The sequence below is a fragment of the Carcharodon carcharias genome, chromosome 8, assembly GCF_017639515.1.
Source record: "Carcharodon carcharias isolate sCarCar2 chromosome 8, sCarCar2.pri, whole genome shotgun sequence".
NCBI lineage: Eukaryota > Metazoa > Chordata > Chondrichthyes > Lamniformes > Lamnidae > Carcharodon > Carcharodon carcharias.
The window spans coordinates 114156914-114184656 of NC_054474.1; the positions used below are offsets into that span (position 1 = coordinate 114156914).

The following is a 27743-nucleotide window of genomic DNA, read 5'->3' on the forward strand; positions in this document are numbered from 1 at the left end:
TGTCACCGCGTATAAACTGGTGATGTGGGTGTGTGTATGTCAGCGCGTGTGGTCTGGTGTCTTGGGGTGGGTGTGTGTCACTGTGTGTGGTCTGGTGCTCTAGGTGAGTGTATGTCACTGTGCCTCGTCTTGTGTTCTGCGTGAGGGTGTGTCACTGCGTGTGGTCTGGTGTTGTGTGTGAGTGTGTGTCACTGCATGTGGTCTGGTGTTCTGGGTGAGTGTGTGTCACCGCGTGTGGTCTGGTGTTCTAGGTGAGTGTGCGTCGCTGCGTTTGTTCTGGTGTTCTGGGTGAGTGTGCGTCCCTTCGGTTGGCCTGGTGTTCTGTGTGAGTGTGCGTCGCTGCGTGTGGTCTGGTGTTCTGGGTGAGTGTGCGTCACTGCGTGTGGTCCGGTGTTCTTGGTGAGTGTGTGTCACTGTGCCTCGTCTTGTGTTCTGGGTGAGTGTGTGTCACTGCGCGTGGTCTGGTGTCTCAGGTGATTGTGTTCACCTTGTGTGGTCTGGTGCTCTAGGCGAGTGTGTGTCACTGTGCCTCGTCTTGTGTTCTGAGTGAGTGCGTGTCACTGTGTGTGGTCTGGTGTTGTGTGTGAGTGTGTGTCACTGCGCGTGGTCTGGTGTTCTGGGTGAGTGTGTGTCACTGCGTGTGGTCTGGTGTTCTGGGTGAGTGTGCATCACTGTGCGTTGTCCCGGGTTCTGGGTGAGTGTGTGTCACTGCGTGTGGCCTGGTGTTCTGGGTGAGTGTGTGTCACTGCGTGTCGTCTGGTGTTCTGGGTGAGTGTGTGTCACTGTGTGTGGTCTGGTGTTCTGAGTGAGTGTGCGTCGCTGCGTTTGTTCTGGTGTTTTGGGTGAGTGTGCGTCCCTCTGGTTGGCCTGGTGTTCTGGGTGAGTGTGCGTCACTCCGCGTGGTCTGGTGTCTCGAGGTAAGTGTGTGTCGCCGCGTGGTCTGGTGTTCAGGATGAGTGTGTCACTGCGTGTGGTCTCATATTCTGGGTGAGTTTGTGTCACTGCGTGTGTTCTGGGTGAGTGTGCGTCACAGCGTGTGGTCCGGTGTTCTGGGTGAGTGTGTGTCACTGCGTGTGGTCTGGTGTTCTGGGTGAGTGTGCGTCGCTGCGTGTGGTCTAGTGTTCTGGGTGAGTGTGCGTCACTGCGTGTGGTCCGGTGTTCTGGGTGAGTGAGTGTGCGTCACCGTGTGGTCTGGTGTTCTAGGTGAGTGTGTGTCACTGTGCCTCGTCTTGTGTTCTGGGTGAGTGTGTGTCACGGTGCGTGGTCTGGTGCCTCAGGTGATTGTATGTCACTTTGTGTGGTCTGGTGCTCTAGGTGAGTGTGTGTCACTGTGCCTCGTCTTGTGTTCTGAGTGAGTGTGTGTCACTGCGTGTGGTCTGGTGTTGTGTGTAAGTGTGTGTCACTGCGCGTGGTCTGGTGTTCTGGGTGAGTGTGTGTCACTGCGTGTGGTCTGGTGTCTCGGGGTGAGTTTGTGTCACCGCGTATAAACTGGTGTTGTGGGTGTGTGTATGTCAGCGCGTGTGTTCTGATGTCTTGGGGTGGGTGTGTGTGTCAATGTGTGTGGTCTGGTGCTCTAGGTGAGTGTGTGTCACTGTGCATCGTTTTGTGTTCTGGATGAGGGTGTGTCACTGCGTGTGGTCTGGTGTTGTGTGTGAGTGTGTGTCACTGCGCGTGTTCAGGGTGAGTGTATGTCACCACATGTGGCCTGGTGTCCTGTGTGTGTGTCACTGCGCCTGGTCTGATGTCTCAGGTGATTGTGTGTCACTGCGTGTGGTCAGGTGCTCTAGGTGTATGTGTGTCAATGTGCCTCGTCTTGTGTTCTGAGTGAGTGTGTGTCACTGAGTGTGGTCTGGTGTTGTGTGTGAGTGTGTGTCACTGCTTGTGGTCTGGTGTCTCGGGGTGAGTTTGTGTCACCACGTATAAACTGGTGTTGTGGGTGTGTGTATGTCAGCGCGTGTGGTCTGGTGTCTTGGGGTAGGTGTGTGTCACTATGTGTGGTCTGGTGCTCTAGGTGAGTGTGTGTCACTGTGCCTCGTCTTGTGTTCTGGGTGAGGGTTTGTCGCTGCGTGTGGTCTGGTGTGTGTGAGTGTGTGTCACTGCGCGTGGTCTGGTGTTCAGGGTGAGTGTGTGTCACCACATGTGGCCTGGTGTCCTGTGTGAGTGTGTCACTGCGCTTGGTCTGGTGTCTCAGGTGATTGTGTGTCACTGCGTGTGGTCAGGAGCTCTAGGTGTATGTGTGTCACTGTGCCTCGTCTTGTGTTCTGAGTGAGTGTGTGTCACTGCGTGCGGTCTGGTGTTGTGTGTGAGTGTGTGTCACTGTGCGTGGTCTGGTGTTCTGGGTGATTGTGTCACTGCATGTGGTCTGGTGGTGTGTGTGAGTGTGTGTCACTGCGCGTGGTCTGGTGTCTCAGGTGATTGTGTGGCACTGTGTGTGGTCTGGTGCTCTAGGTGAGTGTGTGTCACTGTGCCTCGTCTTGTGTCTGAGTGAGTGTGTGTCACTGCGTGTGGTCTGGTGTTATGTGTGAGTGTGTGTCACTGCGTGTGGTCTGGTGTCTCGGGGTGAGTTTGTGTCACCGCGTATAAACTGGTGTTGTGGTTGTGTGTTTGTCAGCGCGTGTGGTCTGGTGTCTTGGGGTGGGTGTGTGTCACTGTGTGTGGTCTGGTGCTCTAGGTGAGTGTATGTCACTGTGCCTCGTCTTGTGTTCTGGGTGAGGGTGTGTCACTGTGTGTGGCCTGGTGTTGTGTGTGTGTGTGTGTCACTGCGCGTGGTCTGGTGTTCTGGGTGAGTGTGGGTCACTGCGTGTGGTCTGGTGTTCTGGGTGAGTGTGCGTCGCTGCGTTTGTTCTGGTGTTCTGGGTGAGTGTGCGTCCCTCCGGTTGGCCTGGTGTTCTGGGTGAGTGTGCGTCGCTGCGTGTGGTTTGGTGTTCTGGGTGAGTGTGCATCACTGCGTGTGGTCCGGTGTTCTTGGTGAGTGAGTGTGCGTCACCGTGTGGTCTGGTGTTCTGGGTGAGTGTGCGTCACTGTGCGTGTTCTTGTGTTCTTGGTGAGTGTGTGTCACTGTGCCTCGTCTTGTGTTCTGGGTGAGTGTGTGTCACTGCGCGTGGTCTGGTGTCTCAGGTGATTGTGTTCACCTTGTGTGGTCTGGTGCTCTAGGCGAGTGTGTGTCACTGTGCCTCGTCTTGTGTTCTGAGTGAGTGCGTGTCACTGTGTGTGGTCTGGTGTTGTGTGTGAGTGTGTGTCACTGCGCGTGGTCTGGTGTTCTGGGTGAGTGTGTGTCACTGCGTGTGGTCTGGTGTTCTGGGTGAGTGTGCATCACTGTGCGTTGTCCCGGGTTCTGGGTGAGTGTGTGTCACTGCGTGTGGCCTGGTGTTCTGGGTGAGTGTGTGTCACTGCGTGTCGTCTGGTGTTCTGGGTGAGTGTGTGTCACTGTGTGTGGTCTGGTGTTCTGAGTGAGTGTGCGTCGCTGCGTTTGTTCTGGTGTTTTGGGTGAGTGTGCGTCCCTCTGGTTGGCCTGGTGTTCTGGGTGAGTGTGCGTCACTCCGCGTGGTCTGGTGTCTCGAGGTAAGTGTGTGTCGCCGCGTGGTCTGGTGTTCAGGATGAGTGTGTCACTGCGTGTGGTCTCATATTCTGGGTGAGTTTGTGTCACTGCGTGTGTTCTGGGTGAGTGTGCGTCACAGCGTGTGGTCCGGTGTTCTGGGTGAGTGTGTGTCACTGCGTGTGGTTTGGTGTTCTGGGTGAGTGTGCGTCGCTGCGTGTGGTCTAGTGTTCTGGGTGAGTGTGCGTCACTGCGTGTGGTCCGGTGTTCTGGGTGAGTGAGTGTGCGTCACCGTGTGGTCTGGTGTTCTAGGTGAGTGTGTGTCACTGTGCCTCGTCTTGTGTTCTGGGTGAGTGTGTGTCACGGTGCGTGGTCTGGTGCCTCAGGTGATTGTATGTCACTTTGTGTGGTCTGGTGCTCTAGGTGAGTGTGTGTCACTGTGCCTCGTCTTGTGTTCTGAGTGAGTGTGTGTCACTGCGTGTGGTCTGGTGTTGTGTGTAAGTGTGTGTCACTGCGCGTGGTCTGGTGTTCTGGGTGAGTGTGTGTCACTGCGTGTGGTCTGGTGTCTCGGGGTGAGTTTGTGTCACCGCGTATAAACTGGTGTTGTGGGTGTGTGTATGTCAGCGCGTGTGTTCTGATGTCTTGGGGTGGGTGTGTGTGTCAATGTGTGTGGTCTGGTGCTCTAGGTGAGTGTGTGTCACTGTGCATCGTTTTGTGTTCTGGATGAGGGTGTGTCACTGCGTGTGGTCTGGTGTTGTGTGTGAGTGTGTGTCACTGCGCGTGTTCAGGGTGAGTGTATGTCACCACATGTGGCCTGGTGTCCTGTGTGTGTGTCACTGCGCCTGGTCTGATGTCTCAGGTGATTGTGTGTCACTGCGTGTGGTCAGGTGCTCTCGGTGTATGTGTGTCAATGTGCCTCGTCTTGTGTTCTGAGTGAGTGTGTGTCACTGAGTGTGGTCTGGTGTTGTGTGTGAGTGTGTGTCACTGCTTGTGGTCTGGTGTCTCGGGGTGAGTTTGTGTCACCACGTATAAACTGGTGTTGTGGGTGTGTGTATGTCAGCGCGTGTGGTCTGGTGTCTTGGGGTAGGTGTGTGTCACTATGTGTGGTCTGGTGCTCTAGGTGAGTGTGTGTCACTGTGCCTCGTCTTGTGTTCTGGGTGAGGGTTTGTCGCTGCGTGTGGTCTGGTGTGTGTGAGTGTGTGTCACTGCGCGTGGTCTGGTGTTCAGGGTGAGTGTGTGTCACCACATGTGGCCTGGTGTCCTGTGTGAGTGTGTCACTGCGCTTGGTCTGGTGTCTCAGGTGATTGTGTGTCACTGCGTGTGGTCAGGAGCTCTAGGTGTATGTGTGTCACTGTGCCTCGTCTTGTGTTCTGAGTGAGTGTGTGTCACTGCGTGCGGTCTGGTGTTGTGTGTGAGTGTGTGTCACTGTGCGTGGTCTGGTGTTCTGGGTGATTGTGTCACTGCATGTGGTCTGGTGGTGTGTGTGAGTGTGTGTCACTGCGCGTGGTCTGGTGTCTCAGGTGATTGTGTGGCACTGTGTGTGGTCTGGTGCTCTAGGTGAGTGTGTGTCACTGTGCCTCGTCTTGTGTCTGAGTGAGTGTGTGTCACTGCGTGTGGTCTGGTGTTATGTGTGAGTGTGTGTCACTGCGTGTGGTCTGGTGTCTCGGGGTGAGTTTGTGTCACCGCGTATAAACTGGTGTTGTGGTTGTGTGTTTGTCAGCGCGTGTGGTCTGGTGTCTTGGGGTGGGTGTGTGTCACTGTGTGTGGTCTGGTGCTCTAGGTGAGTGTATGTCACTGTGCCTCGTCTTGTGTTCTGGGTGAGGGTGTGTCACTGTGTGTGGCCTGGTGTTGTGTGTGTGTGTGTGTCACTGCGCGTGGTCTGGTGTTCTGGGTGAGTGTGGGTCACTGCGTGTGGTCTGGTGTTCTGGGTGAGTGTGCGTCGCTGCGTTTGTTCTGGTGTTCTGGGTGAGTGTGCGTCCCTCCGGTTGGCCTGGTGTTCTGGGTGAGTGTGCGTCGCTGCGTGTGGTTTGGTGTTCTGGGTGAGTGTGCATCACTGCGTGTGGTCCGGTGTTCTTGGTGAGTGAGTGTGCGTCACCGTGTGGTCTGGTGTTCTGGGTGAGTGTGCGTCACTGTGCGTGTTCTTGTGTTCTTGGTGAGTGTGTGTCACTGTGCCTCGTCTTGTGTTCTGGGAGAGTGTGTGTCACTGCGCGTGGTCTGGTGTCTCAGGTGATTGTGTTCACCTTGTGTGGTCTGGTGCTCTAGGCGAGTGTGTGTCACTGTGCCTCGTCTTGTGTTCTGAGTGAGTGCGTGTCACTGTGTGTGGTCTGGTGTTGTGTGTGAGTGTGTGTCACTGCGCGTGGTCTGGTGTTCTGGGTGAGTGTGTGTCACTGCGTGTGGTCTGGTGTTCTGGGTGAGTGTGCATCACTGTGCGTTGTCCCGGGTTCTGGGTGAGTGTGTGTCACTGCGTGTGGCCTGGTGTTCTGGGTGAGTGTGTGTCACTGCGTGTCGTCTGGTGTTCTGGGTGAGTGTGTGTCACTGTGTGTGGTCTGGTGTTCTGAGTGAGTGTGCGTCGCTGCGTTTGTTCTGGTGTTTTGGGTGAGTGTGCGTCCCTCTGGTTGGCCTGGTGTTCTGGGTGAGTGTGCGTCACTCCGCGTGGTCTGGTGTCTCGAGGTAAGTGTGTGTCGCCGCGTGGTCTGGTGTTCAGGATGAGTGTGTCACTGCGTGTGGTCTCATATTCTGGGTGAGTTTGTGTCACTGCGTGTGTTCTGGGTGAGTGTGCGTCACAGCGTGTGGTCCGGTGTTCTGGGTGAGTGTGTGTCACTGCGTGTGGTTTGGTGTTCTGGGTGAGTGTGCGTCGCTGCGTGTGGTCTAGTGTTCTGGGTGAGTGTGCGTCACTGCGTGTGGTCCGGTGTTCTGGGTGAGTGAGTGTGCGTCACCGTGTGGTCTGGTGTTCTAGGTGAGTGTGTGTCACTGTGCCTCGTCTTGTGTTCTGGGTGAGTGTGTGTCACGGTGCGTGGTCTGGTGCCTCAGGTGATTGTATGTCACTTTGTGTGGTCTGGTGCTCTAGGTGAGTGTGTGTCACTGTGCCTCGTCTTGTGTTCTGAGTGAGTGTGTGTCACTGCGTGTGGTCTGGTGTTGTGTGTAAGTGTGTGTCACTGCGCGTGGTCTGGTGTTCTGGGTGAGTGTGTGTCACTGCGTGTGGTCTGGTGTCTCGGGGTGAGTTTGTGTCACCGCGTATAAACTGGTGTTGTGGGTGTGTGTATGTCAGCGCGTGTGTTCTGATGTCTTGGGGTGGGTGTGTGTGTCAATGTGTGTGGTCTGGTGCTCTAGGTGAGTGTGTGTCACTGTGCATCGTTTTGTGTTCTGGATGAGGGTGTGTCACTGCGTGTGGTCTGGTGTTGTGTGTGAGTGTGTGTCACTGCGCGTGTTCAGGGTGAGTGTATGTCACCACATGTGGCCTGGTGTCCTGTGTGTGTGTCACTGCGCCTGGTCTGATGTCTCAGGTGATTGTGTGTCACTGCGTGTGGTCAGGTGCTCTCGGTGTATGTGTGTCAATGTGCCTCGTCTTGTGTTCTGAGTGAGTGTGTGTCACTGAGTGTGGTCTGGTGTTGTGTGTGAGTGTGTGTCACTGCTTGTGGTCTGGTGTCTCGGGGTGAGTTTGTGTCACCACGTATAAACTGGTGTTGTGGGTGTGTGTATGTCAGCGCGTGTGGTCTGGTGTCTTGGGGTAGGTGTGTGTCACTATGTGTGGTCTGGTGCTCTAGGTGAGTGTGTGTCACTGTGCCTCGTCTTGTGTTCTGGGTGAGGGTTTGTCGCTGCGTGTGGTCTGGTGTGTGTGAGTGTGTGTCACTGCGCGTGGTCTGGTGTTCAGGGTGAGTGTGTGTCACCACATGTGGCCTGGTGTCCTGTGTGAGTGTGTCACTGCGCTTGGTCTGGTGTCTCAGGTGATTGTGTGTCACTGCGTGTGGTCAGGAGCTCTAGGTGTATGTGTGTCACTGTGCCTCGTCTTGTGTTCTGAGTGAGTGTGTGTCACTGTGCGTGGTCTGGTGTTCTGGGTGATTGTGTCACTGCATGTGGTCTGGTGGTGTGTGTGAGTGTGTGTCACTGCGCGTGGTCTGGTGTCTCAGGTGATTGTGTGGCACTGTGTGTGGTCTGGTGCTCTAGGTGAGTGTGTGTCACTGTGCCTCGTCTTGTGTCTGAGTGAGTGTGTGTCACTGCGTGTGGTCTGGTGTTATGTGTGAGTGTGTGTCACTGCGTGTGGTCTGGTGTCTCGGGGTGAGTTTGTGTCACCGCGTATAAACTGGTGTTGTGGTTGTGTGTTTGTCAGCGCGTGTGGTCTGGTGTCTTGGGGTGGGTGTGTGTCACTGTGTGTGGTCTGGTGCTCTAGGTGAGTGTATGTCACTGTGCCTCGTCTTGTGTTCTGGGTGAGGGTGTGTCACTGTGTGTGGCCTGGTGTTGTGTGTGTGTGTGTGTCACTGCGCGTGGTCTGGTGTTCTGGGTGAGTGTGGGTCACTGCGTGTGGTCTGGTGTTCTGGGTGAGTGTGCGTCGCTGCGTTTGTTCTGGTGTTCTGGGTGAGTGTGCGTCCCTCCGGTTGGCCTGGTGTTCTGGGTGAGTGTGCGTCGCTGCTTGTGGTTTGGTGTTCTGGGTGAGTGTGCATCACTGCGTGTGGTCCGGTGTTCTTGGTGAGTGAGTGTGCGTCACCGTGTGGTCTGGTGTTCTGGGTGAGTGTGCGTCACTGTGCGTGTTCTTGTGTTCTTGGTGAGTGTGTGTCACTGTGCCTCGTCTTGTGTTCTGGGTGAGTGTGTGTCACTGCGCGTGGTCTGGTGTCTCAGGTGATTGTGTGTCATTGTGCGTGGTCTGGTGTTCTGGGTGAGTGTGTGTCACTGCGTGTGGTCTGGTGTCTCGGGGTGAGTTTGTGTCACCGCGTATAAACTGGTGATGTGGGTGTGTGTATGTCAGCGCGTGTGGTCTGGTGTCTTGGGGTGGGTGTGTGTCACTGTGTGTGGTCTGGTGCTCTAGGTGAGTGTATGTCACTGTGCCTCGTCTTGTGTTCTGCGTGAGGGTGTGTCACTGCGTGTGGTCTGGTGTTGTGTGTGAGTGTGTGTCACTGCATGTGGTCTGGTGTTCTGGGTGAGTGTGTGTCACCGCGTGTGGTCTGGTGTTCTGGGTGAGTGTGCGTCGCTGCGTTTGTTCTGGTGTTCTGGGTGAGTGTGCGTCCCTTCGGTTGGCCTGGTGTTCTGTGTGAGTGTGCGTCGCTGCGTGTGGTCTGGTGTTCTGGGTGAGTGTGCGTCACTGCGTGTGGTCCGGTGTTCTTGGTGAGTGTGTGTCACTGTGCCTCGTCTTGTGTTCTGGGTGAGTGTGTGTCACTGCGCGTGGTCTGGTATCTCAGGTGATTGTGTTCACCTTGTGTGGTCTGGTGCTCTAGGCGAGTGTGTGTCACTGTGCCTCGTCTTGTGTTCTGAGTGAGTGCGTGTCACTGTGTGTGGTCTGGTGTTGTGTGTGAGTGTGTGTCACTGCGTGTGGTCTGGTGTTCTGGGTGAGTGTGTGTCACTGCGTGTGGTCTGGTGTTCTGGGTGAGTGTGCGTCGCTGCGTTTGTTCTGGTGTTCTGGGTGAGTGTGCGTCCCTCCGGTTGGCCTGGTGTTCTGTGTGATTGTGCGTCACTCCGCGTGGTCTGGTGACTCGAGGTAAGTGTGTGTCGCCGCGTGGTCTGGTGTTCAGGATGAGTGTGTCTCTGCGTGTGGTCTCATATTCTGGGTGAGTTTGTGTCACTGCGTGTGTTCTGGGTGAGTGTGCGTCACAGCGTGTGGTCCGGTGTTCTGGGTGAGTGTGTGTCACTGCGTGTGTTCCGGTCTTCTGGGTGAGTGTGTGTCACTGCGTGTGGTCCTGTCTGCTGGGTGAGTGTGTGTCACTGCGTGTGGTCCGGTCTTCTGGGTGAGTGTGTGTCACTGCGCGTGGTCCGGTCTTCTGGGTGAGTGTGTGTCACTGCGCGTGGTCCGGTCTTCTGGGTGAGTGTGTGTCACTGCGTGTGGTCCGGTCTTCTGGCTGAGTGTGTGTCACTGCACGTGGTCTGGGGTTCTAGGTGAGCGTGTGTCACTGTGCGTTGTCCCGGGTTCTGGGTGAGTGTGTGTCACTGCGTGTGGTCCAGTGTCTCGGGGTGTGTGTGTGTGTCACTGTGCGTGTTCCTGTGCTCTGGGTGAGTGTGTGTCACTGCACGTGGTCTGGGGTTCTGGGTAAATGTGTGTCACTGCACGTGGTCCAGTGTTCTGTGGTGAGTTTGTGTCACTGTGCATGGTCAGATGTTCTGGTTGAGTGTGTGTCACTGTGCATGGCCTGGTGTCTGGGTGAGCGTGTGTCACTGCGCGTGGTCCGGTGTTCTGGGTGAGTGTGTGTCACTGCGTGTGGTCTGCTGGTCTAGTTGAGCGTGTGTCACTGCGTGTGGTCTGGTGCTGTAGGTGAGTGTGTGTCACTGTGCCTCGTCTTGTGTTCTGGGTGAGTGTGTGTCACTGTGTGTGGTCTCATGTTCTGGGTGAGTGTGTGTCACTGCGCGTGATCTGGTGTCTCAGGTGATTGTGTGTCACTGCAAGTGGTCTGGTCTCTCAGGGTGAGTGTGTGTCACTGCGCGTGTTCCTGTGTTCTGTGTGAGTATATGTCACTGCGTGTGGTCCGGTCTTCTGGGTGAGTGTGTGTCACTGCGCGTGTTCCGGTCTTCTGGGTGAGTGTGTGTCACTGCGTGTGGTCCGGTCTTCAGGGTGAGTGTGTGTCACTGCGCGTGGTCTGGGGTTCTAGGTGAGTGTGTGTCACTGTGCGTTGTCCCGGATTCTGGGTGAGTGTGTGTCACTGCGCGTGGTCCAGTGTCTCGGGGTGTGTGTGTGTGTCACTGTGCGTGTTCCTGTGCTCTGGGTGAGTGTGTGTCACTGCACGTGGTCTGGGGTTCTGGGTAAATGTGTGTCACTGCACGTGGTCCAGTGTTCTGCGGTGAGTGTGTGTCACTGTGCATGGTCAGATGTTCTGGTTGAGTGTGTGTCACTGTGCATGGCCTGGTGTCTGGGTGAGTGTGTGTCACTACGCGTGGTCTGGTGTCTCGGGGTAAGTATATGTCACTGCATATAATCTGGTGTCTTGGGTGAGTGTGTGTCACTGCGCGTGGTCCGGTGTTCTGGGTGAGTGTGTGTCACTGCGCATGGTCCGGTGTTCTGGGTGAGTGTGTGTCACTGCGCGTGGTCCGGTGTTCTGGGTGAGTGTGTGTCACTGCGTGTGGTCTGCTGGTCTAGTTGAGCGTGTGTCACTGCGTGTGGTCTGGTGCTGTAGGTGAGTGTGTGTCATTGTGCCTTGTCTTGTGTTCTGGGTGAGTGTGTGTCACTGTGTGTGGTCTCATGTTCTGGGTGAGTATGTGTCAGTGCGTGTGTTCTGGGTGAGTGTGTGTCACTGCGTGTGGTCGTATGTTCTAGTTGAGTGTGTGTCACTGCGCGTGATCTGGTGTCTCAGGTTATTGTGTGTCACTGCAAGTGGTCTGGTCTCTCGGGGTGAGTGTGTGTCACTGCGCGTGTTCCTGTGTTCTGTGTGAGTATATGTCACTGCGTGTGGTCCGGTCTTCTGGGTGAGTGTGTGTCACTGCGCGTGGTCTGGTCTTCTGGGTGAGTATATGTCACTCTGTGTGGTCCGGTCTTCTGGGTGAGTGTGTGTCACTGCGTGTGGTCCGGTCTTCTGGGTGAGTGTGTGTCACTGCGCGTGGTCCGGTCTTCTGGGTGAGTGTGTGTCACTGCGCGTGGTCCGGTCTTCTGGGTGAGTGTGTGTCACTGTGTGTGGTCCGGTCTTCTGGGTGAGTGTGTGTCACGGCTTGTGGTCCGGTCTTCTGGGTGAGTGTGCGTCGCTGCGCGTGGTCCTATGTTCTGGGTGAGTATGTGTCACTGCGTGTGGTCTGGTGTTCTGGGTGAGTGTGTGTCACTGCGTGTGGTCCGGTCTTCTGGGTGAGTGTGCGTCGCTGCGTGTGGTCCGGTGTTCTGGGTGAGTATGTGTCACTGTGCGTGGTCTGGTCTTCTGGGTGAGTGTGTGTCACTGCGTGTGGTCTGGTCTTCTGGGTGAGTGTGTGTCACAGCGCGTCGTCTGGTCTGCTGGGTGAGTGTGTGTCACCGCTTGTGGTCCGGTCTTCTGGGTGAGTGTGCGTCGCTGCGCGTGGTCCTACGTTCTGGGTGAGTATGTGTCACTGCGTGTGGTCTGGTGTTCTGGGTGAGTGTGTGTCACTGCGTGTGGTCTGGTGTTCTGGGTGAGTGTGTGTCACTGCGTGTGGTCCGGTCTTCTGGGTGAGTGTGCGTCGCTGCGCGTGGTCCGGTGTTCTGGGTGAGTATGTGTCACTGCATGTGGTCTGGTGTTCTGGGTGTGTATGTGTCACTGCATGTCGTCTGGTGTTCTGGGTTAGTGTGTGTCACTGCGCGTGTTCCTTGTTCAAACAGATCACAGAAAGAGATCCCTCCTTACACATTGATCAGTGAGAGAGAGAGATCCCTACTTCAAACAGCAATCAGTGAGGGAGAGAGAGATTCCTGCTTCACACAGTGATCATTAAGGAGAGAGTGATCCCTCCTTCACACAATGATCTGGGAGATATCCCTCCTTCACACAATGATCAGTGAGAGAGAGAACCCTACCTCAAACAGAGATTACTGAGAGATAGAGAACCCTCCTTCACACAGTGATCAGTGAGGGAGAGACAGAGATCCTTCCGCACAGTGATCAGTGACAGAGAGAGAGATCTCTCCTTCACACAGTCATCAGTTAGAGAGAGATCCCACCTTCGCACAGTCTTCAGTGAATGAGAGAGAGATCCCTTCTCCACACAGTGATCAGTGAGACAGAGAGAGTACCCTCCTTCATAGTGATCAGGACTTGCAATGGGCTCTTAGAAGGGGAGAGTGGCGAAAACTCTCGGCTTATTCAAGGGGAGCTGGATACACTGTTGGGTGATTTAGTATTTTTAAGAAGGGTGAGGTAAATGAGCTAAATGGTCGTCTCAATCTCTAAGCTATGGAAGTTCCATTATCACACTTCACTGTGAGTTAGGAAACAGCCCATCTCCTTGTGGCCAGCTCTATAGTCTTTAGTACATCATTCATGTTACACAGCTCCCAATATTGTGTGCTTTTAATATAATTGTAACAGTTTACACCTGCTGAGGTGCTGCATCCAGTGTGGAATAGCCTTGTATGATTGTGTGGAACCTCTAACAGACTGTATGATGTTTTATCTCCATAGTACTGGGAGTTGGAAACGGAAACCAGCAGTTAGCCCATCTCTACAACTCTCACCTGACCAAGGTAATACTACATAGGCCTCTGAGAACAGACTTCACTCCTGCACCTATACACATCCTGTGACCTCCTCTCCTTCAAACAGATAGCCCTACAACAAGCTTCCCCAATAGCTACTCTCTACTTTTAGCTTGGCTTGAGTGTATTTGTTTTCAATAGGCTGTGGAATGAAGCCCCACTCCAACTCACTTCAACTCTCAAACTGGCTGACATATGCAAATGAAGGAGTGCTGCACTCTTTGGGGGGTCAGTACTGAAAGCGTGCTTCAGAATCAGAGGGTAAGTACCGAGCGAGAGCTGCAGTGTCGGAGCGTAAGTACTAAGGGAGTGCTGCACTGTCGGAAGATCAGTATTGAGGGAGCGCTGCCCTGCCGGAGGGTCAGTATTGAGGGAGCGCTGCCCTGTTGGAGGGTCAGTATTGAGGAAATGCTGGACTGTTGCTGGGTCAGACTGAGTGAGCGCCACACTTTGAGGCTCAGTATTGAGGGAGTGCTGCACTGTCAGAGGGTTAGTACTGAGTGAGCGCTGCATTGTTGGAGGGTCCACACTGAGGGAATGCTGCACTGTCAGCTGTCAGAGGGTTAGTACTGAGTGATCACTGCACTGTCGGAGGGTGAACTGTTGGATGGAAGTTTTAACACAAATTCCAGCTGCTCCCTGAAGTGAGCATTAAAGATGTAACAACACTTTTCGAAGAGCAGGAGAGTTTTTCCCAATGTCTTGGCCAATATTCCCTCAGCTGATGGGAATGTCATACACCTGTTTGCAACAGATTTCTGTGTTTAAAATGGTTGCCGTTTTCTGTAACACTAACTACAAGACACTAAAATGAATAATTTCTGAACAGTTTTTAAGGCCTCCCTTTAGAGGAAGATCTGAAAGTGTTGGTGTAGTCCCAACTCTTCTGAGTGAGCTGGTCCCAGCAGAGCACAATGAAGGATCACAATGCCCGCTGTTTAACTATGGAGTTCATCACAGTCTGCACTGGCCCAGCTCATTGAGTAACAAATGGGAACAGGAACTCTGGCTGATTTTTCCTATCCTTTTCAGCCCAGGGATGCTGAGTACACATAAGAACATACAAATTAGGAGCAATAAGCCATTTGGCCCCTCGAGCCTGCTCCATTTAATATTATCATAGCTAATCCGATCATGGCCTTAACTCTACTTTTCTGTCTTTGGTCCCCCAGACCAAATATCTCTTAACTCCCTTACCAACCAAAAATATGTCAAACTTTGCTTTCCAGATAGTCACTTATGGAGGAAAAAGAGCTCTCCTCCTGACTTCAGGAATGTGACGATTGTAACTATCTTCAAGAAGGGAAATGAATCACACTGTGGAAACTATTTCCTCCTTATCCAGAGCACAGAAAATCCTGACACTCCCAAATCGCCCACTTCCTGTGGCTGAGGAAATCCTCCCAGAGACACAGTGCAGCTTCCAACCTTCCAGAGCACCCTCTGATATGGTTTTTGTTGTGATACAAAGCCAAGAAAAATGTCAAGAACGACACCAGGAACGTTTCATTGCATTCACCGAGCTGACCAAAGCATTTAACTCAGTAAATCATGAGGCTTTGTGGATTGTGCTCCAGAGATTTGGATGTCCAAGAAACTTGGACACTACTGAGGGAGTGCTGCACTGTTGGAGGTCATTACTGAGGGATCATGGCACTGTCAGACGGTCAGTACTGAGGGAGTGCTGCACTGTCCGGGGTTTGGTACTGAGGGAGTGCTGCACTGTCGAAAGGTCACTACTAAAGGAGTGCTGCACTGTTGGAGGGTCAGTACCGAGGGTTCGCTGCACCTCCGGAGGGTTAGTACTGAGAGGGTGCTGCACTGTTCTGTTTTCTCAACTCTCAAATGGCCAACATTCCATTAGAGGACAAAGGAAACACTTCAAAGACACTCTGAAGCTCTCCTTGAAGCGTGGCAGCATTGACGTTAATGACTAGGAGGAGCTTGCTACCAATTGTTCAAAATTGTCCATCAAGCTGCACTGGAGTGCTCTGTTTGACTGCAGTAGAGAACTTCAGTTGGAGATTGATCACAGGAAGTTTTACAATTTAAAACACCGAGAGGAGAGCTGTAATTTTCACAATTTAAAACATTGAGAAGAGAACCTGGATTTTCACAGGTTAAAACAGTGAGAAGAGAGCCAGGAGTTTTACAGTTTAAAATAGCGAGAAGAGAGCTGGGAGCACATGGAGAGCACACCTGAGTGGGAAGAGCAGCGGCGGCAGGAGATAAAAACTGGCTGCAGAGAGCCCCTTCAACCTGTTTCTGGCTGTAAGGGCCAAAGTGTGATGTCACAGGAAAACTGGTAGGTAATTGGTGGGTATCTCTCCCGTGTCTCTTTTGAGTGGCCAAGTGGTTTAAATCAGGAGACATTATTACAGCTGAAGACTACAGTTAAGAAATTCACTTTTAAAATATTTAACATCTAAATTAATTAAATAAAATAGAGATGGCTGGGCAGGTGATGTGTTGCAGCTGTAGCATGTGGGTGCTGGTAGATGCCGGTGCGATCCACGGTGACCACATCTGCAACAAGCGTTGGCTGCTCGTGGAACTTTGGCTCAGAATTGATGAGCTGGAGTCTGAGCTGTGGACACTTCAACACATCAGAGAGGGAGAGAGTTACCAGGAAACTGTTTTGGGAGGCAGTCTCACCCCTTAGATTAATTACATCAAATTTGGTCAGTGGTCATGGACAGGAGGGCGTGACTACAAGCGAGGCAGGCATGGGGATCCGGAATTTAGCTTTGGAGGAGCCTCACCCAGTGCCCTTGTCCAGTAGGTACGAGGTTCTTGCTGCCGGTGTGGAAGAGGGCACAGACTGCAGAGAGGATGAGCGAACTGACCACAGCACCATGGTACAGAGCACCATTCAAGTGGGGGGATAAGGGAGAAATTTAGTAGTAATAGGGGATAGCATAGTTAGGGGAATAGATACTGTTCTCTGCAGCAAAGACAGAAAGTCCCGAAGGCTGTGTAGCCTACCTGGTGCCAAGATTAAGGACATTTCTTCTGGGCTGAAGAGGAACTTGGAGTAGGTGGGGAATGATCCAGTTGTCGTGGTCCACGTAGGTACCAATGATATAGGTAGGACTAAGAACAAGGTTCTGCTGAGGGACTATGAGCAGCTCGGGGCCAAATTGAAAAGCAGAATCACAAAGGTAATAATCTCCAGATTACTACCTGAGCACGTGCAAATTGGCATAGGGTAATTAAGATTAGAGAAGCAAATGCATGGCTCAAAGATTGGTGTGGGAGAAATGGGTTCTGATTCATGAGACACTGGCACCAGTACTGGGGAAGGAAAGAGCTATTCCATTGGGATGGGCTTAATTTGAATCATGCTGGGACAGTGTCCTGGCGAATCATATAACTAGGGTTGTAGGTAGGGCTTTAAACTAATTAGGTGGGTGGGGGTGGGGAGGGGTTTCAATTGAAGGGAAGTTTAGAAAATCAAAAATAAATGAGAGAGCAGAGGTGCAGGGAAGCGAAGAAGCAAGCAACAATCAAAGTCTAATAGTATGGGGAAGGAAATAGAAGCAGAAGAGTACAGCAGAAATTAGGACCAGAATGAGTAATAATGGTAAAAAGTCAAAGCTTAAGGCTCTTTATCTGAATGCATGCAGCATTGGTAACAAGATAGATGAATTGATGGCACAAATAGAAATAAATGAATATGACTTAATAGCTATTTCAGAGCCGTGGTTGCAGGGTGACCACTCAATATTCAAGGGTATTTGACATTCTGGAAAAATAAGAAGAAAGGAAAAGGAGGTGGGGTGGCTTTGTTAATAAAGGAAGGTATCAGTGCGGTGGTGAGTAGTGATATAGATACAATAGATCGTGATGTGGAATGAGATTGGGTGGAAATAAGGAATAGCAAGGGAAAGATGTCACGGGTGGGAGTCGTCTATAGACCCCCGAAGAGTTGCCTCATGGTAGGACAAAGTATAAATTGGGAAATAATAAAGACGTGTAAGAAGGGAGCTACAGTTGCCGTGGGTGATTTTAATCTGCATATTGACTGGACAAATCAGATTCGCACGGAAGATGAATTTGTAGAGTGCATCAGAGATTGTTTCTTACTGCACAAAGTTGCAGAACCTACCTGGGAACAGGCTATTTTAGATCTATAATTTGTAATGAGGTAGGATTAAAAAGAGATCTCGTAGTTAAGAATCCTCTAGGGGGTAGCGATCACAACATGGTAGAATTTCTAATTCAGTTTGAGGGCGAGCAACTCGGATCTCAAACCAGCGTTCTCAACTTAAAAAAGGGCAAATTACAGAGGTTTGAAGAAAGAGTTGTCCAAAGCGGGCTGGGAAAATAGACTAAGGAGAAGGTCAGTGGATGAGCAGTTGCAGACATTTAAGCAGATATTTCATAACACTCAGCAAAAATTTATCCTGATCAAAAGGAAAGACTTGATGAGAAGGAAGAACCACCCATGGTTAACAAAGACGGTCAAGGAGAGTATCCAATCAAAAACTAAAGCATACAAAGCAGCAAAAACTAGTGGTAGGCCAGAGGATTGGGAATGTTTTAGGAACCAGCAGCAAATGACCAAAAAGCTCATAGAGGGAGAAAATTGATTATAAAAATAAATCAGCAAGAAATATAAAAACAAAGAGCAAGAGGTTCTCTGGGTATATAAAAAGAAAAAGAATAGCTAAAGTGAATGTGGGACCCTTGGAGGATGCAACTAGAGAATTGATAATGGGGAACAGGAAAATGGCAGATAATTTAAACCAATATTTTGCATCGGTCTTCTTGGTGGAAGACACTATAAATATTCCAAAGATATCAGATAGGCAAGGAGCTAATGGAAGGAAAGATCTTGTAACAGTCTCTATCACAAGAGACAAAGTATTTGACAAATTAATGGGACTAAAGACAGACATGTCACCAGGAACTGATGGCCTGAATACAAGGATTTTACATAGAAACTCGGAGCATGAGTAGGCCATTCGGCCCTTCGAGCCTGCTCCGCCATTCGTTATGATCATGGCTAATCATCCAATTCAATAGCTGCTCCCGCTTTCTCCCCATGCCCTTTGATCCCTTTCGCCCCAAGAGCTATATCTAACTCCTTCTTGAAAGCATACAATGTTTTGGTCTCAACTACTTTCTGTGGTAACGAATTCCACAGGCTCACCACTCTTTGGATGAAGAAATTTCTCCTCATCTCAGTTCTAAATGGTCTGCCCCGTAATCTCAGACTGTGACCCCTGGTTCTGGGCTCCCCCACCATCGGGAACATCCTTCCTGCATCTACCCTGTCTAGTCCTGTTAGAATTTTATAGGTTTCTATGAGATCCCCCACATTCTTCTGAACTCCAGCGAATATAATCCTAATCGACTCCAACCTCTCCTCATATGCCAGCCCTGCCATCCCATTTAATAATTTGAACCAATTATTAAAGGAAGAATTAAAGGGAGTGGCTGCAGAGATAGTGGAGGCATTGGTTGAAATATTCCAAAACTCACTGGATTCTGGGAGGGTCCCAGCAGATTGGAAAACCACTAATGTGACGCCCCTGTTCAAGAAGGGAGGAAGACAAAAAGCAGGAAACAATAGGCCAGTCAGCCTAACATCTGTCATTGGGAAAATGCTAGAGTCCATTATTAAGGAAGAAATAGGTCACTTAGAAAAGCTTAACACAATCAAACAGATGCAACATGGTTTTGTGAAAGGGAAATTATGTTTGACAAACTTGCTAGAGTTCTTTAAGGATATAATAAGCAGAGTTGATAACGGGGAACCGGTAAATGTAGTGTATTTGGATTTCCAGAAGGCATTCAATAAGATGCCAGATAAAAGGTTATTTTACAAGATAAGAGCTCACAGTATTGGAGGTAATGTATTAACATGGATTGAGGGTTGATTAACACACTGAAGACAGAGTGTCGGGATTAATTGGTCTTTTTCAGGTTGGAAAGATGTAACTTGTGGAGTGCCACAAGGATCAATCCTAGGGCCTCAATTATTTACTGTCTATATTAATGACTTGGAGGAGCGGACAGAGTGTAATGTATCCACATTTGCTGACGATGCAAAATAGGTGGGAAGGCATGTTGTGATGAGGACATAAGGAATCTACAAAGGGATAGAGATAGGTTGGGTGAGTGGGCAAGAACTTGGCAGATGGAGTTTAATGTAGGAAAGTGTGAGGTCATGCACTTTGGAAGGAAAAATCAAAAGGCAGATTATTTAAATGGAGAGAGACTCCAAAAAAGTGCAACACAGAGGAATCTGTGTGTTCATGTGCATGAAACACAAAAGGTGCAGCAAGTAATTAAGAAGGCAAATGGAATTTTGGCCTGTATTGCTAGGGGGTTGGAGTTTAAAAATAAGGAAGTCTTGTTACTACTGTACAGGGTGTTGGTGAGGCCACACCTGGACTACTGTGTACAGTTCTGGTCCCTGTATTTAAGAAAGGATATACGGGCATTGGAGGCAGTTCAAAAGAGATTCATTCGGCTGATTCCTGGGATGAAGGGGTTGAATTATCAAGAACGGCTAAACAGGTTAGGCCTTTATTCATTAAGATTAATAAGAATGAGGGGTGATCTTATTGAAACGTACAAGATTCTGAGGGAGCTTGACAGGATAGATGTTGAGAAGATGTTTCCACCAGTGGGGGAATCTCGAACTAGGGGACATTGTTACAGAATAAGGGGGCACTCATTTAAAACAGAGATGCGAAGGAATTTCTTCTCTTGAGAGGGCAGTGAATGTCTGGAATTCTCTACCTCAGAGACTTGTGGAGGCTAGATGACAAAGTATTTAAAAAGGAGGTAGATAGATTTTTGAAATATCGGGGAGTTGAGGGTTATGGGGAGCTGGCATGAAAGAGGAGGAGTTGAGGCCTGGGGCAGATCAGCCATGATCTTATTGAATGGCGGGGGCAGGCTTGAGGAGCCGAATGGCCTACTCCTCCTATCAAGAATCAGCCTGTTCGGTCACATGAAGACCCGTGGCAGAAACTCACGACCCTGAGTAAACACCATCCTCGAATCAAGAGATAGCTGACGAAATTCAGTGACCCAGCTTCCATTGCTTTCTGGGGTAGAGAATTCCAAACACTCATGACACTCTGAGAGGTGAACTTCCTCCTCAACCCCGTCTTAAATGCCTCTCTGAACTGCTTCCAGTGCCATTATATCTCTCCAAATAAGGAGTCCAAATCTGTACACAGTGCTGAAGGTGTAAGCTCACCAATGCCCAGTACAGTTGTAGCAAGACTTCGCTACTTTTATGCTCCAACTCCTTGCAATAAAGTCGTCTTTCTAATTACCTGGTGTACCTACACGCTGAGTTTGAGGTCCCTGGATTTCTGTGTCTGTTAATCACTTCCTAAATGAATCACTCTCGATGTCAGATTGGTGACAGTTGTTATTCAGCTGGTCTTGTTTTTGATTTCTCAGGAATACACCGTTAAAGGAAGCTTCGGAAAAGCAACTGAGGATTTCTCTGACACGGGTAGACTGATCGAGAGAACAACTTACGGTAAGGATTGGAGACAGCTCAGTGGGACAGGAAATCCAGGGCTCTGCCTGTACACAATCAGCTGGATCTTTATAAGCATAGTGCCATCAGGCTGATGAATGAATGATGCAGCTCAGCAATCTGATAGCTCACTGGAATAATGAAGCAGGGGAGGACTTGAAGGAACAGTTCATCGCCATGGTCTCACTACAACTACATCATCCCACCCACCCCTTAACCCCACCCACCCTTTCCCCACCCTCCTTGGTCCCGCGCGGCCCGTTCTTCACCCCACCCCAGCGGAGCGACGGGGTCCCGCTTGCCGAGTGACCCAGCGGAGCGACGGGGTCCCGCTTGCCGAGTGACCCAGCGGAGCGACGGGGATCCCGCTTACCGAGTGACCCAGCGGAGCGACGGGGTCCCGCCACCAGTCATGAAACTTGTACAGTGTCCCAGCTTTTTGACTCTGGCTGGCATGACCTGACCTGAACCCACCCTCAAACTTGTACTTCCTAGTAGCTTGTCACTGGAAAGTGGTGAACACTGGAAACTCTCCCCTATTCAGGGGCACTGGCAATCACATAGAGCCCAACTCTTGGCATGCCTGTGGATAACCAACACAATCCACAGCCAAGGTCCTTCTGCCACCTTAGTCACCCTCCCCCTGAACCACTGGTAGCTATTCCTCAGGGCAATGAGCTCTGGCATTCCTAACTCCTGGGATGGTTGTGCTGGTCCTGTTTGTCCTTGTGGGAGCCTCCTCTTTAGCCTGTACTGAGACTGAATAATTTTATATTACAGATCACATCACACTGGATAGGCTGGAGCGCATCATTGCAGTGATCCAGGGCAGTCACCAGAGAGCACTGCTAACGTACGTATGTGAGCCAGAGGGTACAGAGGGCAAGGGGAACTCCTGTTGTCAGCCCATCGCTGGGCTTTTATTGAGAAGCCCCAGTATGATGTATCCTCCCACTGTGAAGGAAGTTCCACTGACCATAACAGCAGAAACCAAAGAATCAGAGAAGGAAGTCATTCAGCTCATCACGTCTGTGCTAGTCTGTTGAAAGAGGCATCCAATTAGTCCAACTCCCCCATAATTCCCATTTGAAATTCATTATTAAATCTTCTCCAATCACTCCCACAGGGAGTGAATTCGCTGATTCAAATTCTCATCTCCTCTCTGCAGCTTTTGCCAATTATCTTCAATCTGTGTTTGGCTACTTCTTACCTTCCTGTCAGTGGAAACAGTTTCTCCTTCCTTAGTCTATCAAACCCCTTTGTTATTTATACCTCTTATTAAATCTCTCTCTAACCTTCACTGCTGTAAAGAGAACAATCCCAGCTTCTGTCGGTCTCTTCTGCACTGTGTGATTCTATGATTCTCCAGCCTCTCCACATTAACTGAAATCCCTTATCCCTGGTCTCATTCTTAATGAAACAGAAGATGGTGGAGCACTCATTGTGGGATATGCTTTGTGCTGACAGGTTTTGTGGAATCAAGGACCTGGTCAGTTTCTGCCACCCCCTCTCCCGCACCCCCCCCCCACCCTCCTTACCCCCTTACCCAGAGGTGCTGAGCCCAATATCGCTCCCTTTGCTACTGCTTGGCTGATACCAGTGGGCACAGCAGAGGATATAAAGCTGTGACCCTGCTCCCTAAAAGCAGTCCACTGTCAGCAGGTGAACTAGAGGGTAGGAATGAAACAGCGAGGATGCAGGTGTTGGCTTTGTCAAAAAAATTGCAGCCCCTCAATGTGAGGCTTGTGTATGTCGGTGTGAGTGCCTGTGTACACTGTAGTGGGTGCCAGTGAGGTTGGCAAGGTACTCTGATGTTTAGGTGCCAGTGCAGTGAGGTCAGTGCCGGTGTGGCTGTATGATGTGCTGGTTGGATTAACGATTGTTCTCTAACTGCAGGCACTCTTTTCTGTTTCAGGTATTCTGGCATCGATTTGAAAAGCCAAGAAGCATATGAGCTGGCATCGCGGGGACTGTTACGGCCAATGCACAAATCCCCTCCCATCATTACTGCCATTCGATGTGTACACTTTTCCCCTCCGAACTTCATGCTGGGTATGTCAGTACAGTTCAATACAGTCCATGAGTCAGGGGACTGAGGTGGCTCCTGACGTCCCCTGCATTTCTTAATGTTGTATTTCATGTTATTTGAAGCTGAGAAGCATTTCACTCCTGTCCTGAAGGAGTGGATCACTCCTGGATTACAGGAGTGTCAGGCATAAGATTCAACCATACTGTCTCAGTCCATCCAGTCCACATCCATTCACCAATACAGCACAAACCAATCATCATCCCTCTACTGCCACCCTGTCCCAGAGGGCGAAAGGACAGTATGTGGACAGGGCTCCTTTCTAACCTAACATGTAAAAAGCCCAACAACTAAAGATTTGTTGTTGGATCTAGTAATTGGAAATGAAGCAGAGCAGATAAGAGAAGTAAAAGTAGGGAACATCTAGGTAATAGTGACCATAATGTGATATACTTTGAGATGAAAGAGAAATGAGAAATATAATAATGAATAATGAGTCAGCATGGATTTCAAAAGGGAAAATCTTGCTTAACTGACCTTATTGAATTTTTGGAGGAGGTCACAGAGAGAGTAGACAATGGTCAAGCAGTAGACTAACATCAAGTCCATGTCATCAGCCGCTTTTGTCACTTTTGTTCCGTCCTCAGTCAAGCAGCCCAAACTTTCTCTGATGCACCCCCCACCCAAGCCCTGAATTCGTACATTTCCTCTAGTTTCTCTCCTAGCTCACTTCATTTCATTGTCTGAGCTTACCCATGAGATCTACCTCAACCATATTCCCACTAAACTGCTGACCCATGTGGAACGAGCTACCATCTGACGGGCTCATTCTTAAGTTTTAAGAATAAATTGGATAGATACACGGATGGGAGAGGTCTGGAGGGTTATGGACTAGTTGCAGGTCAATGGAAATAGCGGAATAATATTTTGGCATAGAAGGGCCGAATGGCCTGTTTTCTGTGCTGTAGTGTTCTATGGTTCCCCTTCTTGTCCCCAAGTTAACCAATAATGTTAAAGGTTCTCTTTTCAGGCACTGTCCCTCTCTCCTTAAAATTTGCTGCCATCACTCTTCTCAAAAAAACACTTGGCCCTACCCTCCTTGCAAACTACCATCTCATCTCTACCCTCCTTTTCCTCTCCAAAGTCCTTGAATGTGTTGTAGCCTCCTAAATCCTTTCCCAGAACTCCATGTTTGAATCCCTCCAATTACAAATGACATCCTCAGTGACTGTGACAAAAGTAAACTTTCCTTCCTTGTCCTTCTTGACCTGTCTGCAGCCTTTGACATGGTTGACCACACCATCCTCCTCCAGTGTCTCTCCACTGTTGTTCAGCTGGGTTGGACTGTCCTCACCTGGTTCCTTTCTTATCTATGTAATCATAGCCAGAGAATCATTTACAATGGCTTCTCTTCCTGCACCTGCTCCATTACTTCTGGTGTCCAAGGATCTATCCTTGGCCCCCTCCTAGTTCTCTACCTTTTGTCCCTCGATGACTTCAGTAGAAAACATGTCAGTTTCCACATGTTCAATGAAAAGCCCCAGCTCTACCTCACCATTACCTCTCTTGGCTCCTCCACTGTCTCTAAACAATCAGATTACTTGTGGTACTGGATGAACAGAAATTTCCTACAATTAACTATTGGGAAGACTGAAGCCATTTTCTTCAATCCCTGCAACCTAGCTACTGACTCCATCCCACATATCCGCATTCTCATCAAGACCACCTTTGTAACATCACTTGCCCCATCTCAGCTTATCTGCTGCTGAAACCCTCATGCCTTTTTTTTACCTCTAGACTCATTTATTTTGATGGCCTTCTGGCTAGTACCCCACATTCTGCCATCCAAAAACATGAGGTCATCCAAAAAACTGCTGCCTATGCTTTAACTTGCACAAAGTCCTGTTCACCCACCCCTCTGTGCTCATTGACCTATGTTGGCACTGGGTTGAACAATATCTCAGTTTTAAAATTCTCATCTTTGTTTTCAAATCCTTCCATGGCCTCACCCCTCTCTCTTTCTGTAATCACCTCCAGCCCCACAATCCTCTGAGATATCTGTACTCCTCTAATTCTGACCTCGAGCACCCCTGATTTTAATTATTCTGCTATTGGTGACTATGCCGTCAGTTGCCTGAGTCCTAAACTCTGGGATTCCCTCCCTAAGCCTGTCAACCTCTCTCTCCTCCTCCAGGACACGCCTTAAAACCTGTCTTTTCAACCAAGCTTTAGTCATCTACATAATAGTGTCACCTGTGACTTGATGTCCAATTTTGTTTTGTAATGTTCCTGTGAAGTGCTTTGGGACATATTATTGTGGTAACAGCACTGAAAACATAGAATCATAGCTTACAGCAAAAAAGATCATTCAGCCCATCATGTCTGTGCTGGCTCTCTGCAGGAGCAATTCACTGAGTCCCACTCCCCGTAGCACTGCAAATTTATCCTTTTCAGATTTCCCTTTGCAATTTACTTTTGAATGTCTCGACGGAACCTCCCTCGACCCCACCCTCAGGGAGCACATTCCAAATCCTAACCACTTGCTACGTGAGCAGATTTTTCTTCAGGTCTCTATTGTTTCTTTTGCCAATGACCTTAAATCTGTGCCCTCTGGTCCTTTCACCAATGGGAGCTGTTTCTCTTTTATCTAGTCTGTCCAAACCCCTCGTGATTTTGAATAGCTCTATCAAATCTCCTCTCAACCTTCTCTTAACAAAAATAGCCCCAATTTCTTCAATCTATCTAGGTCACTGATGTTCCTCATCCCTGGAACCATTCTTGTGAATCTTTCCTGCACCCTCTCTAATATCTTCACATCCTTCCTAAAGTGTGGTGCCCAGAACTGGCGCAGTACGACAGATGAGGCCAAACATAACCTCCTTGCTTTTGTACTCTATGCCCTTATTTATAAAGTCCAGAATTCCATATGCTATATTAACCACCCTCTGAACCTGTCCTGATTTATGCACATATACCCCGAGGTTCCCCTGCTCTTGCACTCCTTTAGAGTTGTACCCTTTATTTTATATTTTCTTCCTACTACATTTCTCTGCATTAAACTTCACCTGCCACTTGTCCACCCATTCCACCAACCTATGTCCTTTTGGAATTCTACACTATCCTCCTCATAGTTCATTACTTCCAAGTTTCTCATCATCTGCAAACTTTGAAATTGTCCCCAGCACACCAAGATCTAGGTCATTAATATACATCAGGAAAAGTGAGGGTTGATGTGGTACTTTATCAAAAAACTCCAAGTTAATAGGTACTACCTGTGCTGGCTTTCTTTAGTTAACCTGCATTTGTCCAGGTGACTATTAATTTTGTCTTGAATCATAGTTTTTAAAACTTTTCTGCACCAAGGTTAAACTGACTGGTCTCTAGTTGCTGGGCTTATCTTTCCATCCCTTTTTGAGTAAGGGTGTAAAAATTCTCCAGTCCTCTGTACCACTCCTGTATCTAAGGAATATGATGACCAGTGTCTCTGCAATTTCCACCTTTACTTCCCTCTATTCTTGGTTGTATCTCATCTGGTCCTGGTGCCGTATCAAGTACCTCCTCTATCAATTTTAAACCCTTCCAGTGTCTGAATTAGCTCTTCTTTCACCATGGCCTCAGCAGCAGCATCTTCCTTCATAAAGACAGATGTAAAGTATTCATATAGTACCCCAGCCTCCATGCATAAATCTCCTGTTTGGTTCCAAATCATCCCCACTTCTTTTACCTGTTGATGAATGTCATCCTTTTCCCTCAGAGATCCAGTGTCTACATGAGACCCAGCAGTACCTACGAAAGGTCATCCATGAAATAGGTTTGGAGCTGAAGTCGTCAGCAGTGTGTACCCATGTGCGACGCACACGTGATGGGATTTTCACAGTGGAAGATGCATTGATCAGGACACAATGGGAGCTGCAGAGCATACAGGCTGCAGTCCGAGCCAGCCGCTCAAAAGTGAAAGCCAAGCTCCAAGAGGACAGCTGGAGGCACACAGACATCGCAGGGGAAGACATGTTCACTGGAGTGAAAGCCCAGGAGAGGAGCAACAGGTGTTCAGGACCCACACTAGTGGGAGACTGATCTGGAGCCCTAGCACAGAGCCCTCTCCTAGGCTGCAGTGTGCACACACTATGGATTTGACTGTTTGCTTACCGAAGAAGAGATCAGTCAGGCTGATTTTAAGTGGGAACTCTAATGTTTCAAAACGCTGGGCTTTTTACATAGGAGCAGCTTTGTAAATCTGTTAATTCTTATTGTGTTGAAGCAATAAAAAGACAGCCTGGTGATTAATAACTGGTGATTGACTGAGTGCTGTATACCAGTAAACCCTGCAGAACCAACACTGGGAAGCAGTAGAAAATCAAAGTGAGTGATTTTATTCAGTAGTAACTGGCTGAAACAATCTGTCCTCCAGCAGGCGCTAAAGGAGGTGAGAATGTCAGTGTTGTTTACTTATTATCCTTCCAATAATTCCAGCAACAGCCCTGGAGCTGCCTGATGGGCTTGGCATACAACACTATTACCACACTTTTCTTGTTCTTTGTACACTGCTTCCTGAAGTTGTTGTCCCTGAACACGACAGCTGGGTCTGCAGGTGTCTGTCCCCTTCTCTTACACAGTCCTCTGCCCCAACCCCCCTCCTCCGTTGACTGTTGTAAGGGATTGACATTTAATAATACCACAAGGCTGTGTCCACACAATAAAACTCATGCTCCATCTGTGAATCCACGTTAGATGCACCTAGCTGTTATGTTTGAACAGTGGGACAGGGTAGAATCCCAATCTCTTCCCTCAGTGACTCTAGGTTCTGTTCCAATCGATTCTCATAGTAGAAGTTCATCATACAATGAGCAGCCCTGCCACATCGTACAGCCCACGGGATTAAGTCTGTGACTAAAACCTGGATATTCCTGTGCAGGAGATAAAGAAAAAGTTACCAGCAGTCGAGTGTATCCTTGCCACTAACCCTGTGCCTGGCCCTTGCTCTTTCCAGTCTTGTAGGGGTGAAGGTTCTCGCACCATTTAAAGCAAATGTCTGTTTGAACACACATGACGAAAGCCTAAAGGAAGTTGTTTAATGTGGTCACGACAAACAGACTCTGGTCTCATAGGCAGAATGATCATAGTTCCATTACAGCTGACATCCTGAAGGGACAAACACCTCTCTGCGTTTAGCTGTACAGAGGTTCTGTTAGTGGAATAAGCATCCAGATTGAGAGTTCAAATCCCACCACTGCAGTTGGGGAATTTAAATCCAGGTTTTAAAAATCTGGAAATAAAAAGTTAATAACAGTAAAAGTGACTGAAAGGCTTACAAGGGAAATTAGAGAGAGTATTAGATCCAAGGAAG

The 27743-nt window shown here is 49.7% G+C and overlaps 2 protein-coding genes across 4 annotated transcripts in view; one reads left to right on the plus strand and one right to left on the minus strand.

Annotated features, from left to right (window-relative positions):
• Nucleotides 1-26683, plus strand: part of trub2 (TruB pseudouridine (psi) synthase family member 2) — a 156122-nt gene extending 129439 nt beyond the window's left edge. For all 3 annotated transcript variants that reach the window (XM_041193974.1, XM_041193976.1, XM_041193975.1), the window contains exons 5-9: nucleotides 12787-12848; nucleotides 20289-20370; nucleotides 21151-21223; nucleotides 22286-22422; nucleotides 26151-26683. In XM_041193974.1, coding sequence (XP_041049908.1) covers nucleotides 12787-12848; nucleotides 20289-20370; nucleotides 21151-21223; nucleotides 22286-22422; nucleotides 26151-26473 — 677 coding nt within the window. In that variant the 3' untranslated portion in view covers nucleotides 26474-26683. The remainder of the gene's footprint in view (nucleotides 1-12786; nucleotides 12849-20288; nucleotides 20371-21150; nucleotides 21224-22285; nucleotides 22423-26150) is intronic.
• Nucleotides 26684-26748: 65 nt separating this feature from the next.
• The window catches only part of coq4 (coenzyme Q4 homolog (S. cerevisiae)), a 31793-nt gene continuing 30798 nt past the window's right edge, over nucleotides 26749-27743 (minus strand). The window contains exon 7 of the mRNA XM_041194247.1: nucleotides 26749-27303. Within this exon, the coding sequence (XP_041050181.1) occupies nucleotides 27141-27303 (163 nt within the window). The 3' untranslated portion in view covers nucleotides 26749-27140. The remainder of the gene's footprint in view (nucleotides 27304-27743) is intronic.